Consider the following 20403-nt stretch of genomic DNA (forward strand, 5'->3'; position numbering starts at 1 on the left):
TGGCAGAGTTTTAGATTAACTCAAGGTTACAATGGTGGAAAATGGGAGGCTGTGTGGAAGAGGTAACAAAGACATGGATGAAGGTTTGAACAGTGGATAGGCTGAGGCAGAAGCAGACATTACAGCACACAGTAGTTTCCATTTGGAGGGGGTGGTGTGTGAAAAATATGCAAACATTTAATGTAATTACATGCAACTGGGTACTGATCCAAATGAAGGTGCATATTTGTACTAAATGTTCAAATTACTTATTCATTTAAAGAAGGCAGCTGTTACAGTAATCTATTCAACACATTTTATGGGTATTGTGTGCATTCTTCCATACCTATGTTTTTCCTTTATTACCACTGACCTGCAGAGCCATCAAAGCCTGAAAGAAACTCACGTCTACAGTCACATGGAGCAATGTATTCACTCTGAAAAGCAGAAAAGCTGTTTAAATTAGGCACAGAATCCAAGGCACACCATTAGACAATGCAGATGAACTACTTCAGATTAATTAGCAAAAGCAGATGTCTCGGTGAGCGGGGAAGCACTGTTATTAGGCCCATTAACGGAAATGTCAGATGCTGCTCATAAGGTCACAAAAGAGCACCTCTGATTATGAGTGTAAACGGACTGGCAGGTGCAAAAAAAAAAAATTACATTTATTAACAGCAAGCTGGAACAATGGCGCCAATCAGAAACCACACCAATCTCAAATATGAAATGTCAATTTAATAAGGCTGACCAATTAACTAGCTTCCCTTTGAACATTCGCAAGCTGTTTTCATTCCAATACAACACTCACGAGGTTTATATTAACATATACCTAGCGGTAAAGGAAAAGTATTTTTTAATAGGGGGAAAGCAGTCTAGAAACTAGAAAAGAATAGCCAGTCATAATGAGATTTGACACAGCCACACAAAGTCCCTGGCAATTGGGTCCCTCGAAACATGAGTAAAATGGTCATTTCCTCTGCCTGAGTTTTTCAGTTTGGAATCTGGAGATTTAAGAATAGCTAGTCTTAGCACCACTGTCTAACTGGTGGATGAATTCCCAAAACAAAACAGGATTATTTTGCTTTAACAACTTGGTAAATACAAAATAGTAGGCAAGTGCATTTAAACTTTATGTGTGGCCTTAAGGCTTCATAGTATGGGAAGCAAAAACATCCTCACAAAATAATGTTGCTACGATCACAACTCCAAAGTGAACATTATCCGAAGAGGGGTATTTCCATTGACAAACCTGTTAATTTGGCATTCGCTTCCTTGAAGGATGATTTGTAGGATAACATCATGGGGTCATATACCTTGTAATGAAATTGTGACTTTGAAAACTCGGGTGCTATCCATTATCCACACTTTACATAACCAGGCAATCTTCTTAAAAGTGAATGCTTTTACTCTTTACGTGTCATCACATGACATGTCTCTCGTTGCGGGGGGGTGGGGGGTAAAGTGGAAGTGTGAGAAGAATCTTCAGTGTAAGGACATGGCCCAAAGCAATAGCAACACTAGCTGTATTGGGTTTGAGGTCAGTGTTTAGGGTGGAACTCAGCTAATGAAAGGGTTAAAAATTTAACTCAGCTAAGAAAAAACTTTGCCAAGAGCAGAAAGTGACAGAATTATACACACAACACAAAGATCTTCAGAAGGCTTTTACTCGACAGGGCCTTGACACTGTTTACAAGATCAGGAACTCCAGCAGTCCAAAAAACACATTATTTGGCTCTACAAGAATTCTCAGACAAAGACGCTTAAGAGTAGGACAGATAATGGTTATGTTATTCTTAAGAGCAAAATATTTTCTCCAAATTAGCCTTTGAGGTAAACACCAGAGCAGATTTCTACAGTGCGCACAGAGTTGACATCTTACAGATCTCCTCTTAGTCAAGACAACGACAAACTCTGCTTTATACTTGGATTGTAAGTATAAACCTACTTTATTATTTGTTTGAATATCCTACATTTATTTTTGGGTGGATTTATATTTTGCATTTATACTTTAGATGGATTAGTTTACCTTGCATTTACAATTTGTAACATTACAACAATTACCATAATACAATCCAAGATTTAAGCTTATAATAAAGTATTAAGTAACCATTATAAAAAGTTGTAGACTCACTTTCCTCAGGACCCTAATTTCTCTATAACTCATCACTCTGGGATTCTATGCTCTGAGAAAGGTCAACTCATACAAGTTCCTACTGCTAGAACATACCTAGAAAGTATATTTCCTTCTGAGATATCTTGTTTACTCAAATACTCCTAGGAGGGGGGGTCATTTTATTTTAAGATTAAGTTTATAGCTAATATAGCTGACTAAACTCTCGTAATGACACAAAATTTTCCTAGTTGAGGATTAAGACTGACAAGTTCAACTGAATAAATTTACCTTGGCAGGGTGGTGGGGGGTTGGGAGGGGATGCTGGTAGAGATAGTAGAATCCTAACAACAGGGAAATTAATAAATCATCCCAACTGTACCTTACAATAGTGAATGACAACACTCACATGGGACATTAGGGGGAAATGAAAAAGGATGTTGAGAGAAAGCAAAATATAATCAAAAAAACATTAAACATATTCTAAACATACTCCAGATGACACAGAACATAAATCTTGCTCCTGAGTCTTTAATTTTTCATGGAAAAGACTTCATCATGAGATAAATTAAACTAGTAAAACCATTAATGCTACTCTACAAGGCTTCCAACAATCTAATCAAACATCATTAAGGATATATATGGAAAAACAAGATTGAAGCATTAATCTATAATTGTAGTGAGAAGATGATTAAGTCCAGGTACCTGATGATTGTCCCCTGATGGCACAATCAGGGCTTGGATTGGTTCGCTCGTGTACTTGGCGCTCTTCATCACCTGCCTCAGCTGCTTCAGCAGCTCTGTTGTGGCTTTCGCAGTCATGCTGTTTCCTATAGAAATCAGGCAATCAGCATAGTATCAGCAACTGCAAAAAAAAAAAATCACTCCTTACTAATAAACAAGTTTAAACAAAACAAGGCACTGGTTTTCAGAGCGGGAGGGTGGCGAACAAAAACGGATGAGATATTCCAGATAATCCTCTAGAATTCCACATAATAAACACAGGATTTGCTTTCCTCGGTCAACACAGGGCACCAAATATCATGAAGGAAATACAAATTTCCTTAACGCTTCTCTCCGGGATTTATTTTTTTCCTTTTCTGCAAAACGAGCACCAGCAAGCATCCTTAAACCAGCAGACCCCACCTCCTTTCATGGGTTGCATGTTAAGTACAATGATTGTTCATAACACAGCGTCAGGCACCATGAAAGCCACAGGTGGCCCATGATGTTTATAGTTTCCTCAATCTACTGGCAATGAAAACAATTAGTAGAAGAAATGCGACATGCTATGCACGCTTAAAATAGGCTGAAGTGTCAGCTTGGCTCAGTGATAGAACTATCACTATTGAATAAGATTGGGGGTTAGGGGTTCAAGTCCCACCTCAGCAATTGAACACACAAAAGCTAGGCTGTGCCGCACTCTCAAAGGTCCACCTTGCCTAACCGGGTGGACATAAAAGATCACGTGGCCATTTTTGTTCCAAGGGTGAGCAGGGAGCTCATCAGAGTCAGGGACTGAAAAGGGAAAGCTTAGCTCTCTGCACCTAACCATGCTCTACCTGACTGAGATCGCTTGATGCTGTCACTGGGTGCTCCTCAATCTTTAGTTTCAAGCAACATAGGGAATAATAAAAAAAAGTTTTCTTTTTACAAAATCATCCAAAAAGGGCAAGCTGCATTTCACACAAAAAATTAAGCACCCGACTGAAACAAGGTTATAATTAAATGTCTCAGGAAAAATGTAACCTTCATTTTTACAGAGGCCAGTTGCTTCTGTAGGGCAATTACATTTTCATTTGTTACTTTTGCATGTAGGCTGACCTCTTTTTTAAAAACACTGAAAAGTACTTGGCTCCAAATAGACATTTTACTGATGCAGTAAAACCAAAGTCAGCTCTTTCAGATTGACAAGGCAGATTTGTCAATGATTACCTTACAGTAACTAGAATATAGGATCAGAACCTCCACCTTATCTCCTTTTGTATTTTCACCCTGCCACCCCACCCCACCCAGCTTTGCCTGGCTTAAAACCTGTTCATTTTAACATCTTCCAGTTCCAATGAAAGGTCTTTGACCTGGAACGTTAACTCTATTTTTCTCTCTCCACAGATGCTGATAGACTTGCTGAGTGTTTCCAGCACATTGTTTCTCTTTCAGATTTCCAGCACCTGTGGTATTTGGGGTTTGCTTTAGTGTTCAGCTTCTGATGTGCCAACGGCCCCTACCAGTAAACACCAGCAGACTATACTAACGAAAAAAAAATAAACGGAAAATGCAGGAAAATCTCAGCAGGTCTGGCAGCATCAGTGGAGAGAGAAACAGAGTTAACACTGCGAATCCATATGATTCTTCGTCAGTGCTCTGAAGGGTCATACGGAGTTGAAGCGTTGGCTCTATTTCTCTCTCCACAGATGCTGCCAGACCTGCTGAGATTTTCCAGCATTTTCTGTTTTTATTTCAGATTTCCAGCATCCACAGTATTTTGATTTCATCACTAACGATAAGAAAGTGCATTGCATTCGAATTAGGAAGGCGGACTGGTAAACTCAACGTTTTTGGGTGGGACCTAAAACTTAAATTGTCTTTCTTCTTCAGTTGTTGCAACCCAATCGGTATTTCAAACACTTTGTTTCAGCTAGCTAGCTTTTTTTTTCATTTCTAAAATTAATCCTATAACTCACAGTCTGAGCCAATGCCATTAAACATATTGGGCAAAGACATGAGTAGTTTTACTATATAGAAAATAAAGTCAGAAAGGCTTGCAATAAAATAATGCCAGAGTACATTTCTCCACAATGTCCCAAGTAATTAATTTTGTGCACATTAAGAACCAATGAAAAAAAAACAGAGATGAATAATTTCCTCTGTTGTTGGTGGTCTTAGTTGTGTCAGAATATTGGCTAGAACATCAGATGAATTTCCCTCATAGCCTTCAAATAAGGCCAACTGAACCAGCTGAGCAAGCAGAAAGGGTGAGCCTTAGTTTAACATCTCAGTCAAAACGCAGCATCACTGGCAACACAGGACTCCCTCAGCACACTACAGGAGTGTCGGAATAGACCACAAGTTCAAATCCTGGAGTACGGTTTGAACCCATAGCCCTTTGGCTCAGAAGCAAGTGTTACGAAGCACACCAACAAACCAACAGAATCATTCATGTTTCTGAACTGCAGCATTTTCTTTAATGTAGGTTAACAAAATAATACAAAATTTGAAACAAATCAATACCTGAACTGATAGGAGATAGAAACTATAAATCTTTCAAATGTTCCTTTTGCATGCACAGGTCAGGGAAACTTGTATCGGACTGGGTCAAAAGCTGAAAGGGAGGTCCACCTACAGATCCATTACAGCAACGCTAAACACACCTTTGATGCAAATGGAATAGAGTCTAGAGGCCGGCAGAAATTTGTAACCTCTTCATCCTCATTTCAATTGCATCACCTCTGAACTTTTGCATAACTAATTAATTTTGGAAAGAGCAACATTTAAATGATGAAAGCCAAGGGGAGATTCCATTGGCCTACAAGTTTGGCTCAGGTTTGGTCATGCAAACCCAGGGCATTATGCCAGAGGGCACATCCATAACACACTTAAAACAAGCTCAATGAGCCTCGTGGGCAACAGAATTCAATTGAGTATTGATATGGATAGTGAATTCCCCACCAGTCTATATGCCTGGCTCAGCATCAAGGTCACATCATTTACACTGGCCACACCCACATGAAAACAAAATCAAAATCAGTAGCAACACGCAGAAAGTTAGGAATAAGAAGCGTAAGCCGTCACGGGTTTTTTGGGTTAGTACGTTGAATATTTTCTTGAGTTTACAGTCACCAGCCACTCCCAATAGGGGACTCCATTGTACTTTTTTGTACACAATCTAGGTAAAATGAAAGGAAGACCTGGGATCATAACGAAAATTCCTCCATACACTTGTTATTAAAATGCATCACCTGCTGACATGCTAGATTCCTTTCTTCAAAAGTGGATTAGATATTCATTCTTACTCGCCTGAATTGTCAGGCTTGGAACCAAGTGTTTTATTTTCAAACACAGGTTGGGTGAAAGAACAATAAACAGTATGACTCAGTGAAATGCACATCATTTTCCCTAACACAATTAGTAAATATATCATCCCTACACTCCCCAATTATGGAGGATAATTTTAGGGCGACTGCTCAATTTACACCCCGCCTGAGTATGCACATAACTGGAGAATAAAACCAGTGGGGTAAAGGCAGCCAATCCAATCCTGCCCATTTCCAACCTTTGGTTAAAATTACCCTCATGTAAAGCTCTTGGGACAGAAACATATATATATTCAGCCAGAGACATTTAGAATTTGAACTGCATAAGCTGTTAAACATTGGTCCTTTGTCTTTCTCTTCCTAGCAGACTCCCTCTGCTGGTACATGTGTGTGAGGTAGCCTCAAGTGGCCAACTTGTACAATGCAACTTTCAATACACTACAATCTCAACAATCCAATATGGACTCACTTCTTACCCTGTACAACAAGCTGTCATTTTAAATTAGGTACCCAATCCTGTGCTTTGAAATTATTAAGACATCAATCATCCTTCATCAAGTTTGAAATTGGTCATCCAGTCACCTTGATACTCAATGCAATAAGAGATCTGGCTACTGAGCTGCCTATTAAAATCCAGAAAAATGAATGACCTTGTCACCTTCTCAAAGATCAAATCTATTGCCTGAGGCTGTGGCATGTTCCTTGACCTGCGTCAAAGTGGCTTGGGATCACTTCCTACCCAGCTACTCAAACAAAAGCAATCAAAGACTGTACCTCTCAATTGCATTAAATCAAGCAACTGCACAACACATTGAATATAAATAATCTTTGGCAAACATGTCTATGATTCAATGTGATGGCCCCAATCGATCAATCAAATTTAAACTTATTGGGATAAGTAATATGTGGACCTTGAAGTCTTAAAACTTTTTGGAAACCACAAAAGCCATTTAGTCTGGTACTGAACTATTGTGTTTTCCTTTGAGAAACACCCTTGTGTGATTATGGTTCATTAACTTTCATAGGCTGTTTCTGAATACAAGCTAAAAGTTGAACACAAGCAAAAATAATTTTTGTCATAGGCACACTCATGCCAAAAATTCATGTGGAAAGGGTTCAAGTCTAGGTTCAGCACTTGGTTTTAATTCCGATACTATCTGAAAAAGTATCTGGGAACGTTGAGCAGTCACCAGCTGAAAGCGAATATGCAGAAAACACATTTGGAACAAATACAAAAGCCTACAGATTCAAACCACCCACTGACCACATTCAATTAACTGGTCTCAGCCAAGGCACTATGTTTGGACTCAGAATCCCTGGCTTAAGGAGGGGACAATTAGTCACGATTCCCACTCCTGACCAATATCCAGCAACTCTTGCTGGAACTGTGTGTAAAGATTGGCCAAGATTCAGTCGTCTGCAGGCAACATTCACTGCAAAGCCTCAGGTGTAGACAATGGCCACATGGGCAATGTAGCAAGCACCAAATGATATTTGTAGATCTGCACCTCAGTAAAATGTTACTGCTTTCACAAGAGAAGGGAAGAAAAAGAATGGCAAATTAGACAGACAGAGAGAGATAGAGAAACAGAGAGAGACAGAGAGAGACAGAGAGAGACAAAGAGAGACAAAGAGAGACAAAGAGAGAGACAGAGACAGAGAGAGAGAGACAGAGAGAAAGACAGAGAGAAAGACAGAGAGAAAGACAGAGAGAGAGACAGAGAGAGAGACGAGAGAGAGACGAGAGAGAGACGAGAGAGAGACGAGAGAGAGACGAGAGAGAGACGAGAGAGAGACGAGAGAGAGACGAGAGAGAGACGAGAGAGAGACGAGAGACAGAGACAGAGAGAGGGACAGAGAGAGAGACAGAGAGAGAGACAGAGAGAGAGACAGAGAGAGAGACAGAGAGAGAGACAGAGAGAGAGACAAGGGACAGAGAGAGAGACAGAGAGAGACGGAGAGAGAGACGGAGAGAGAGACGGAGAGAGAGACGGAGAGAGAGACGGAGAGAGACAGATAGAGAGACAGATAGAGAGACAGATAGAGAGACAGATAGAGAGACAGATAGAGAGACAGATAGAGAGACAGATAGAGAGACAGCGAGAGAGGGAGAGAGAGAGACAGAGAGAGAGAGAGAGAGACAGACAGAGAGAAAGGTGAAATATAAAAATCAAAAGGGAATTTTCAACAATCCAGGCATAAAATCAGACCAGGAAGCTGTCAAAGCAAAAGTGAAAGTACAGGTAATTTCTTATGGTGGCGAGTACTGCTTAATACAGTATGTGAATCAAGATAGTAGGGTCTGTATTACAGGTGTATTTACCAGTCCATCATAGTTAATCTGGAAGCAAACGAATAGTTAGTTACATTTAATATACTGAAGATTAAAGGTCAAAATTAACACAGAAGCAGAAGGCTTGATCGGTGATCTTCAAGATGACAGAATTGTGTAACAAAAGACAACATAAGAGACAATATAACAAGAGAGCTGCTCGAAAGGGATTTACAAAGGAGCTATATAGCCATTACAAAAAGGAGGAAAAGGCCAAGGCCAGGATATCAGTGGCTCGGGAAAGGCTGGAAACATTTATAAAGAAATCAAAAATTAACATGTTTTGGGAGTTATACAAATTGGTTACTCAATGTAGAAGATATCAAAAGGAGGGATAGCAAGAAGATGATGCAAATTTTTCAGCAATGTTAAGCATCACAAGGGCACTATAAAAACAGAGACACCTCCCATTTCAGGGCTTTTTTGACCATTTTTCTGCAGAAAGGATTTGGGGAAATAGTTATTTTTTTTTTATATATATTAAGTTCCAATGCATAATGTATTCACATCAGTTAAAAATAAAGGCACAAAGATGATAGGTGGTGAATATGCTAATAGAAGTTGATTTTCCCCCAAAGAATGTAAATAATAAGCATCTCAATGATTGATTAACATCTCGCATCTATTGAATCAGGAAGTCCCTGCTCCCAGGCGCTTGGAAAAAGCTGCCTCATAGGCTTTCCTTTTTGCAGCAAAAGCTGCGAGGAAGCTAGGATACAGGAGATTAGTTAGAAGTTACTCATTTAAGTCAAGCAATTTAAGCTACTGACGTGGGGAGGTATATCATGTTCATTATTTTGTATTGTTACACAAAGACAAGTTTTATCGATTGAACTGAGTAAATCTGATTAAAATTTGTCCTCTTTGGTCACTTGTAAAATAAAGCAGCTTTACAATTCACAGCCAGCCTAGTGTTTATCAGATATTTCTTCCATCTGACAAAAGAGATTTCATAGGCATATGGACAAAAGATATGAGATCACTTGCAGGAACCAAAGAATATTGAAGGCAAGAACTTAATCGCCCCTGAAGCGTTATAATTAATGTAAATAATATGCAAGATAGGAACTGGCAGATATGGTAAGCAGATGTTTCACTTCTGTCCTCATAAATATATGTATGTTCAGGACTAGCAAAGACCATCTAGTCAAGTGTTATGACGTGGCAGATGATGTGTATCAGGTGGATCAAATCCATGAGAGAAACTTGATCGAGGTCACAACTGTTTTGCAATTTGTTTTTTCCTATTTCGAGATGCATGCCCCGAATTCAGAAATTATAAGACTACCACAGCTTCAGAGACTTTTTTACAAAACTAAATTAAATATTTATTAACAAAAGAAAAGATTTCAAGCATATACATCGATCTACAAATTACTACTATAATAACTCCTAAAACCCCTAATTAATCTGGTTCCCAGTTACACCTCTGTTAAAGTAACAGTAAAAACAAAGAATTAAACAGACCCAGGCAAAGCAACACAATACCCTGCATAGCAGAATTCAAAGTGAGTTTTCTCAGCTTCGGTTCCTATAGACAGCAATTTGATGCACAGAGGCTGGAGGCTTTTCACACTTGTGTTAGATTTTAGAATGCCTTCCCCTCTTACAAATAGCATCATCTCCTTTATAATTTTTTTCTCTTGTTAATGCAAACTCCATTGTTCTGATATGTCTTCGGAGCTTTACCTTTCGCATAATATAAATCTTTTCATAGTACTAACTTTATCAGTAACCTTTGGGAAAAATAAACATTGTTTGACTTAGCTTCTTCTGGCTAAGTGTAACATCCTACCACCTCTTTGAAATTCAAACTACCCTAATTAGTCTATAAATGCAAATTTTCCTCACACCTCACATTCTAAAACTTCAGCCTTGTTTATATATTTAGCAATTCAAACCTAGCTTCTTGTTGATAACTCAAAGCCTCCAAACTAGCTGTCTCCAATTCAATTAAAACCCACACACAGGGATTGTGTGGGAAACTATCCAAACCCTGTTATTAACCTACTTTTACAATAAATAACAATAATATTATGAAAATTATATTTTCATGAGACAAGCCATTTTGCTCAGTCAAATCCCCCAGTTTATCCAGCTCCCTCTTACTGGCATCGATCTGTCTTGGGAGATGATGGACTGCGCCCAGGCTGTATGTCGCTCTGAAGAAGTCATACGGACTCGAAACGTTAACTCTGTTTCACTCTCCACAGATGCTGTCAGACTTGCTGAGTTTTTCCAGCATTTTCTGTTTTATTTCAGATTTCCAGCATCTGCAGTGTTTTGCTTTCATCTGTTTGTCACTCTATATTGAGCATTATCTGTTGTGGCTGTTGAGGCTGATTCGTGAGTGGCAGTCCCTACCACAGCTGACGCAGATGAATAGCATTGGCCCAAGGTCCATCCTGTGGGCCCTCTTTTCATCTGGTCATTTTTTTTGTCCTCTGCTTTTTCCACGCCTTTCCTGACCACTCGTTTACACGAAAGTCCTGTCCAGTATGGTGCATATTCTGCTGTCGGTGGAATTGGCTTAGTCATATTGCTGGTGATAGCTGTTTTTTTCTTCTGGTGTTTCAAAAAGTTTAGACTGGGGAGAAACCTCCTAATCAAATACCCAGAGTTTTTCCTCATTTGGATCCAGGTGGATGATAACAAGAATCCTCAGGGATATATGTTCTCATACAGGTAACGCTGCGTGCGTTTGACTACAGAAACATCAGATCCGATGAATGGGATAGCATATTGATTCATTGTATAACTATAAAAATACAGAATCTCTTCGTCTTAGCTTGGTCGCAATCACCGGATTGTTTCAGGCATTCTGGTCAGCAGTGAGGACTTCCCATGCATCGACTCCAATCCCGGTCAGCTTGAGGTCTCACATGCAGACATCCTTCTATCACAGACGTGGGTGACCTGTTGGTCTTGTGCCAATAGCAAGCTCGCCCTAGAGCATGTCTTTAGGGATGTGGCTATCATCCATTTGGCTCACATGACCCAGCAAATGAAGTCACTGCTGACTCAAGAGGGCAAGCAAATCACCTAACTGCAGTCCCCCCAGTTTTGAATCATTCAAAAACTTGGCTTCTCTTTCTACTTCTAAGCCATTTAAATATGGCGTAACTGTATCATCGCTAGCCTACTCAAGCTTTTTCCACTGTAACAAAGTCCCATGTACAACTACCATTTTCTTCCCCTGATTAAACCATTCTTTGATCCACCCCCTCGTTCAGTTCCACCTAACCTTGTGCACCAACCCACTGTGCAGCCCTATGCGAAAGACTGCAGACAAATTTGAGATCCATTGGAGATTTACTTGTGAACCTTGCTTTCATTTATTATAAAGCAAGCCAAGGAATTCAGGCCAGGTGGATGATAACAAGAATCCTCAGAGATATAAGTGATGAAATATTAAGAGACTTGGTTTTATATTTTGAATAGAGAAGCTTTTCCTGAGGACTACAGTATACAGATTATCCTAATATTCAGTGAAATACAATGAAATACTAAGTGATGAATTATAGTCCAGATAATTTAATAGCCACAGTCAGAAAATGGATCAGTTACATTTTGTAGCGCTCATGAAAAAAGCACAAAGGCCATTAAGAGTGGTCTGCAGGTAACTAAATTGGCGAATAAGGATAGGCAGAGCATCTAATATCAGGTATATCAGAAAACAGGCTAGGTACTTCAGGAAGATTAGGCTAAGGAAATGTCAAATTAGCTGCCTAGATGTAAATGACTGGCAACATCCTGCAGTACATCACCCAAGTGATCACTTATCCAGCGGAAGCTGAACAAGTGAAAGGTGGCAGGATATTTAGCTGTTGGGAAGCAAAACAGATCCCAAAGTAGTCCTCAACTACAAGTTTCACCAGAGGGACTTTTGGATCCAGTGTCAGGTTGCAGAATGTCCACTTCCATTTCCACTGAATCACACGTACACTGCAACAGAGACCATAACTGCTTACTATTACTGTGAAAGTGCTGAATTACAGACAAACACCTCATCAGGTGTTCTGACCAGAAAGGAAACCAGGATACATTGCACAGGGGAACACAATACTAAAGATTACTATGAATGAAAGCTCATTAACTGATATACATTATATACAACTGCAGTTTATTAATCAATAAAACACTACCCAAAATAACCTCAGAATACCACATTACTGATTACATGTTATGGTAAGCCTCAAGTCCAAAGTAACAGTAATAACCTTTGCTCCAAAAGTCTCTCCGCCTTCAACCTGTGAAATGTGTTGAGCCAGCAGGAGACTCGCATAAAATCAATGTCACCATTTTTATGGCATTGAAGAGAAGAACCAACTTATATTCATACAGCACCTTCCGCAAGCTCTGATATCCCAAAACACTTCACAGCCACCAAGGCACTTTCCAGGCTTAGCCACTGTTGTGTTGCAGAAAACACAACAGCCAATTTGCTCACAGCAAAATTCTCATTATCAGCAATGAGATTAATGGCTACACAATGTTTTAGTCGTTGTTGAGAGATAAATAATGTACAGGACACCAGGAAAATCTCCCATGCTCTTTATCAAGATGGTGCCATGGGATCCTTTACATCCACCTCATAGTGGACAAGGCCTTTTTTTAAACATTTAATCTGAAAGTTAGGTTAAAATGTAACTTTGCAAAACACTCCCAGGGATTTTTTTTTTTATTCATTCATGGGATGTGGTCTTCCCTGGCTGGGCCAGCATTTATTGCCCATCCCTAGTTGCCCTTGAGGTGGTGGTGGTGAGCTGTCTTCTTGAACCACTGCAGTCCATGTGGTGTGGTTAAGAAGTGCTGTTCGGAAGGGAGTTCCAGGATTTTGACCCAGTGACAGTGAAGGAACAGTGATATATTTGCAAGTCAGGATGGTAAGTTACTTGGAGGAGAACCTCCAGGTGGTGGTGTTCCCATCTATCTGCTGCCCCTGTCCTTCTAGGTGGTAGTGGTCGAGGGTTTGGGAGGTGCTGTCTAAGGAACCTTGGTGAATTCCTGCAGTGCATCTTGTTGATGGTACACACTGCTGCTACTGTGCGTCGGTGGCGGAGGGAGTGAATGCTTGTGGATGTGGTGCCAATCAAGCAGGCTGCTTTGTCCTGGACGGTGTCAAGCTTCTTCAGTGTTGTGGGAGCTGCACTCATCCAGGCAAGTGGGGAATCTTCCATCACACTCCTGACTTGTGCCTTGTAGATGGTGGACGGGCAGTGGGGAGTCCGGAGGTGAATTATTCGTCGCATGATTCCTAGCCTCTGGCCTGCTCTTGTAGCTACAGTATTTATATGGCTAGTCCAGTTCAGTTTCTGGTCAATGGTAACCCCCCAGGATGTTGATAGTGGGGGGATTCAGTGATGGTAATGCCATTGAGCATCAAAGGGTGATAGTTAGATTCTCTCTTGTTGGAGATGGTCACTGCCTGGCACTTGTGTGGCGTGAATGTTACTTGCCACTTGTCAGCCCAAACTTGGATATTGACCAGGTCTTGCTGCATTTGGACATGGGCTGCTTCAGTATCTGAGGAGTCACGAATGGTGCTGAACATTTGTGCAATCATCAGTGAACACCTCTTCTGACCTTATGATGAAAGGGTTAGGCCAAGGACACTACTCTGAGGAACTTCTGCAGTGATGAGCTGAGACGACTGAACTCTAACAACCACAAACATCTTCCTTTGTGCTAGGTATGACTCCAACCAGCGGAGAGTTTTCCCCGATTCCCATTGACTCCAGTTTTGTTAGGGCTCCTTAATGCCACACTCGGTCAAATGCTGCCTTAATGTCAAGGGCAGTCACTCTGACCTCACCTCTGGAGTTCAGGTCTTTTGTCCATGTTTGAATCAAGGCTGTAATGAGATCAGGAGCTGAGTGGTCCTGGCGGAACCCAAACTAGGCATCAGTGAGCAGGTTATTGCTAAGCAAGTGCTGCTCGATAGCACTGTTGATGGCCCCTTCCATTACTTTACTGATGATCAAGAGTAGACTGATGGGGCGGTACTTGGCTGGGTTGGATTTGTCCTGCTTTGTGTGTACAGATCATACCAGGCCAATTTTCCACATAGCTGGTGTTGTAGCTGTAATGGAACAGCTTGGCTAGGGGCACAGCAAGTTCTGGCGCAGAAGTCTTCAGTACTATTGCCAGAATATTGTCAGGGCCCAGTAGCCCTTGCAGTGTCCACTGCCTTCAGCCGTTTCTTGATATTACGTGGGGTGAATTGAATTGGTTGAAGAATGGCATCTGTGATGCTGGGGACCTCTAGAGGAGACCAAGATGGATCATCCACTCGGCACTTCTGGCTGACGATTGCAGCAAATGCTCCAGCCTTATCTTTTGCTCTAATGTGCTGGGCTCCTCCATCATTAAGGATGGGAGTATTTGTGGAGCTGCCTCCTCCTCCAGTGAATTGTTTAACAGTCCACCACCATTCACGACTGGATGTGGCAGGACTGCAGAGCTTAGATCTGACCCGTTGGATGTGCTGATCAATATGTAATAAATTGTGTTGGCACATTTCCTCAGAGCTGTTTAGGAAAAGCTGTAGCTTGCAATAACCTTACCCAAACGCCATTCCAGATATTGATTACTCTGTATGTGATTAAGTGCTTTCTGATGCCAAACTTACTTCGTTTTGTATCTATGTATCCTCGTCATGATGCAACTTCATGCAGAACTAACCTTTTCTAACCAAGTTCTGCCCCCAGAGTGAAGTAGCGTGCTGTGAATAATCTCCCCAAGGCAGGAATCTATCGCTTGGCAGATCTCAGCTGCCTCCCTTCCAATATGTACAACACTATTTGCGAAGAATAATTAGCTTGTTACCAAGTGTGTAGTTTGGGACTGAAAAAGATTAGGTGGCCATTAATCACATTTCTGAATGTGGGACCTTACTGCGAGCAAATTGGCTGCTGCAATTCCTATAATACAACAGCGGCTATGTTTTGAAAGTGCTTTAGTGGTGGTCAGTCATCTGAGACATTAATTGAGTCAGTGAATCATTGAACGGTTACAACACAGGAGTGTCATTCAGCCCATCGTATCCGTGCCAGCTCTCTGCAAGAGCAACTCATCTAGTCCCGCTCCCCCCATCAATCCTGAAAATTCTCTCTCCTTAATCATCCAATTCTCTTTTGAAAGCATTAATTGAATCTGCCTCCAGCACATTCTTAGCAGTGCATTCCTGATCCTTACCGTCCAGAGCTCGGGAAGGGCAATATATAAATGTAATTTGGTTCTTTCTTTTAACAGTTTCCTTTAAGACTTAGGGTTTACCACAATACCATGAAAACATCTAAACACAACCTGGGTAACAACCCTTCCAACAGATGATATATCAGAATATTTTTTGATAACACCTTACCTCTGATGGGAAAAAAAAACAAAAATACCTGGAAAAACTCACCAGGTCTGACAGCATCTGCGGAGAGGAATACAGTTGACGTTTTGAGTCTGTATGACTCTGATGAAGGGTCATACGGACTCGAAACATCAACTGTACTCCTCTCCGCAGATGCTGTCAGGCCTGCTGAGTTTTTCCCAGCTATTTTTGGTTTTGTTTCAGATTTCCAGTATCTGCAGTATTTTGCTTTTACCTCTGATGGAAACTGTTAACAGAGTTACTACATCATCTTGAATAAAAATGCAATGGACTTTGAACATATTTTGTTCACAAAAGAATCTTAAGTCAAACAGCACAGATCCCTTACCTCCACTATCCATGTTTTGGAGATACAGTACAAACTGTACTCTACAAGTGTCTTGAGATGTCAGAAGTGCAAAATTAGAAAAATCTTAATATGTCCTTGCCCTTTATAATGGAACATTCATGTGCCTATCCATTATCAGTATTTTATTTTTCTTATGCTGCATAAAACAACAGCTAAACCTGTAATACATTAAACCTCAACGACAATAAACACGCTCAAGGGCCATTATTGTGAAATGTTATTTTACTGTCAGGTTAATTTATTAAGTGGGGAGGAGGGGTGATTATAATTTATATTATTGTCAAGCTATAGACTTTGGATACCAGTGAAGGAAGCGCCAAATCTGCAACGTCATTTCTTTCCAAAGAAAAACACCTGTAACTTTATTGTGGAATTACCGAATCAGAACAGACTCTTGCTTATTCAGCCAGGCTGACTGCACTGGGTCCTGTGCAAGGTAGCATAGAGGCTATGCTGCATTTTATCTTAAATAAAATCATGCATTACATGAACTACTAAACTGGCCACCAAACCCAGCACAACTTGTGACTACAATCAATTCAGATATTCTGCACAATAATTCAAGTAAATGGTTAAACTATTTTGATCAGCTGAATTCACAATTCTCAAAGCTATAGCATGTCTGAATAGACTGAATTCTTCTACTACTCCCTGCTGTATATTCTGCAAAAATACCAAACATTCATGTTTTTTTTTCCCAATCATTGAACATTGGAACCAAGTACTCTCACATATAAGTATCAGCCTGGATCAAGCTAACAGTCGGAGCATGTAGGTGCAAGATACACTCAGGACACTTGAGTACACATTCTAGGCTGACACTTCACTGCGGTTCTGAGAGACCACTGCAGTGTTAGAGTTGCCATCTTACGGATGAGAAATTAAAGTGAGGCTCCAAGTTCCCCTGCTCAATCAGATGCAAAAGATACCTCGGCATCTCTTTGACGCAAGAAGAGAGTCCTCCTGGCTTCTTAATCAACATTTCTCTTTCAACCAATACAACCCAAAATATTAAATGTGCCGTTTCTGTTTGTGGGATCTTGCTGTGGGCATTTTTGGCAGCCATACTTGTCAACGAACAACGGTGACTTTACTTCAAGAGGCAACTCATCCAGAGTGACGTTTCCTGGTATGTCCTCTGGATGCAAAAGGCACAACACAAGAGCAATTTCTTCCTACATTATAACAGTGACTGCACTTCAAAAGTATGTCATTGGCTGCAAAGCACTTTAAGATGTCCGGTGGTAGTGAAAAGTGCCAAATAAATGCAAGCCTTTTTTTCCTTTTTTCATCCAATCTTTACTTCCACGTAACATTATTTTTAAATACCTTTCACACTTAAGTAAAATCTTAAAAACTACTTACTCACGATGCATTCAGCCAATATCTAGTATTTTTAGCACAGTATGTTAGAGCACTGATGCAGTGGTGTAACACTAGAACTGGACAGAATAGCAGGCTTCTGATCTCTGCTGTGTCACCTTAAGGAGGCACAGGCAGATCCAGAATAACAAGGTTCAGACAGCTGGTCAAGCTGTCCAAACACTCAGTGGCCCATGTTATACAATCAAGGAAAGTGCGAGAGAGTGCGTGTGGGCAGGGCGAGGAGTGGGGGAGGGGGGGAGGTAATAAAACACCCTTAAGAACAAAAACAGATGTTATAAAGTATTCTAGTATGAGGACTTGATAACGCCAGCTCCTAACTGTGTCATGTACACTAGTGACTTCTTTCACTGCGGCCCGGTGACTGAATAAACCATTTCAGAAATTATTGCCTGTAATTGTGGCAAGGTTCACCATTTCCTTCAAAGTGAACTGAAATTTCTAAGTCGGGTTCAGTCAAATGTAATTAAATTATTCTATGTTAGGTTAGTCTTTCCTCTACACTGCCTGATTTAGGGCTTTGCTGTTTAAAATAAATGTCAGTAACTGCCATCGAGTGTTGGCAGAGACATCAAGGTTTGGACACAAATAGACGCCAAGGCGAAGTCTTGGTTGCAGCTTTTGGACTGTGCCTGTTTCACACTTCAGCAGAAGAGGAGAAAGCTTCAACTACAATCTAAAAAAAGAAAACCAAAAGCAAGAAGGAGGAGCATTTCTGAGCAAGAGTTTACAATCGACTGCTTTTACCCTAGAGCAAAGAGAGAAAATATCACAAAGAACGTTGTATAATAAACATGTTCCTCAAAAAATATGTTATTGTTCTGCTCTCTCACCGCCTTACGGCAACCAAACTTGTTTTCAAGGTTCAATTCTTAAGAACCTGACGCGCTCTGCTTTTCCCATCTTTTCTGGTGAGATGGGCATGGTGAAGCGTCAAGCCAACTGCAAAGCTATGAAGGCAAGCTGGGAGACGAAAGCTTTTTTGAGATTCATCCAACGCTCTTGAGTTAAGGAATGCCACCTCACAAGGTCAAAGCGAAACTTATATAGACCTCCCAACATCAGGTAATACCTTGACTAGGAAAGTGTCAAAATCGTCAACTTCACATCAGCGAGACTGCATTTATACTTGCATGGATGGCACATTCAAGATTTCCACATATGCACATGGTCCAGTGTAACTCCTTTTGTGCAGCTCTGCCCTATCGAAGATAGTCAGGACCATAGATCACTACAAAATAAAAGGATACAAGTGGCATGCATCAAAAGCAGAAATAAATTGATTCACCTGAGTGGCATCACAACTTAAGTACAACCATTATCAAAGTCCTTTGAGAAAGGACCTCATCAAATCAAATAAATTGTCACAGTAAGGCAAGAGAATACAAGATGAGAGATTAATTGACAGCAGGCAAAAAGATATTTTTCGGGTGTAAAGTGATTAATATTTACATTCTCTATCCTCAAAAAGCAGAACAAATCCAATCTGGACAATTACCACCTATCAGTTTACTCTCAATCATCAGGAAAGTGATGGAGAGTGTCGTCAACTATGCTATCAAGCAGTACTTAAACAGCAATAACCTGCTCACGGGCGCTCAGTTTGGGTTCCACCAGGGACACTCGGCTCCTTACGTCATTACAGCCTTTGTCCAAACATGGACAAAAGAGCTGAACTCAAGAGGTGAGGTGAGAGTGACTGCCTGTAGCATCAAGGCAGCACTTGACCAAATGAAGCCCTAGCAAGACTTAAGTCAATGGGTATCTGGGAAATCTCTCCACTGGTTGGAGACAGGCCTAACACAAAGGAAGATGGTCATGGTTGATGGAGGCCAATCATCTCAGCGTCAGGTCATCACTGCAGGAGTTCCTCAGGATAATGATCTAGGCCAGCCACTTTCAGCTGCTTCATCAATGACCTTCCTTCTGTCATAAGGTCAGCAGTGGGATGTTCACTAATGATTGAACAATTTGCCACCCTTCGAATTATGAAGCAATTATAGTATCTACATGCAGCAAGACCTGGACAACATTCAGATAAGTGGCAAAAGAAAACACTTGCGTCACACGTAAAAACATAAGAGATAGGATCTGGAGGAGTCTTCAAGTTTTCTCCGCTATTCAACAAGATCATGGCTCAGCTTTGACCTCAACTCCACCTGCCCGCACCACCCCCATATCCCTTAATTCCCTTAGAGCCCAAGAAATCTATTAACCTCTGCCTTGAATATACTTAACAACTGAGCACCCACAGCTACCTGGGATAGAGAACTTCAAAAATTAAAAACCCTCCGAGTGAAGGAGTTTCTCCTAATTTCAGGTCTAAATGGCTGGTCCCTTACTTTGAGACTGTGACCCCATGTTCCAGGCTCTCCAGCGTCAACCCGGTCAAGTCCCTTAAAAATTCTATATGTTACAATAAGATAGCCTCTCCTTTGTCCATACCCTAGGGAACATGGCCTTGTCTATTTAATCTCTCCTCATAGGACAATCCCCTCATCACAAGAGCCAGTCTAATAAACCATCATTGCACTTCCTCTAGGGCAAGTATCTCCTTCCTTAGGTTTGGAGGCCAAAGCTGCAAACAGTCCAATAGATGTGGTCTCACCAATGCCTCGTATAATTGTAGTAAGACTTCTTTATTCATATATTCCAATTGTTCTGTCTGAAATGTTAATGCACCATTTGCCTTTCTAATTGCTGGCTGTACCTGTACGTTAACTTTATGATTCATGTACGAGAATACCGAGGTCCCTCTGAATGCAAACATTTGCAAGTCTCTCAGCCTTCAACAAATATTCATTTTGTATTTTTCCAAGCAAATGGAGA

The 20403-nt window shown here is 40.8% G+C and overlaps 1 protein-coding gene across 4 annotated transcripts in view; it reads right to left on the reverse strand.

Annotated features, from left to right (window-relative positions):
* Positions 1–20403, reverse strand: part of xpnpep1 (X-prolyl aminopeptidase (aminopeptidase P) 1, soluble) — a 91535-nt gene that overhangs the window by 60099 nt on the left and 11033 nt on the right. Inside the window, exons 2-4 of one of the 4 annotated variants that reach the window (XM_041210306.1) lie at positions 18708–18805; positions 2798–2922; positions 353–416 (exon numbers count right to left, since the gene is read on the reverse strand). In XM_041210306.1, the coding sequence (XP_041066240.1) occupies positions 353–416; positions 2798–2914 (181 nt within the window). In that variant the 5' untranslated portion in view covers positions 2915–2922; positions 18708–18805. Of the gene's footprint in view, positions 1–352; positions 417–2797; positions 2958–18646; positions 18806–20403 lie in introns of all 4 variants that reach the window. The other 3 variants (XM_041210304.1, XM_041210305.1, XM_041210307.1) reach the window with 3 other exon arrangements.

Source organism: Carcharodon carcharias, chromosome 17 (assembly GCF_017639515.1).
Source record: "Carcharodon carcharias isolate sCarCar2 chromosome 17, sCarCar2.pri, whole genome shotgun sequence".
Lineage (NCBI taxonomy): Eukaryota > Metazoa > Chordata > Chondrichthyes > Lamniformes > Lamnidae > Carcharodon > Carcharodon carcharias.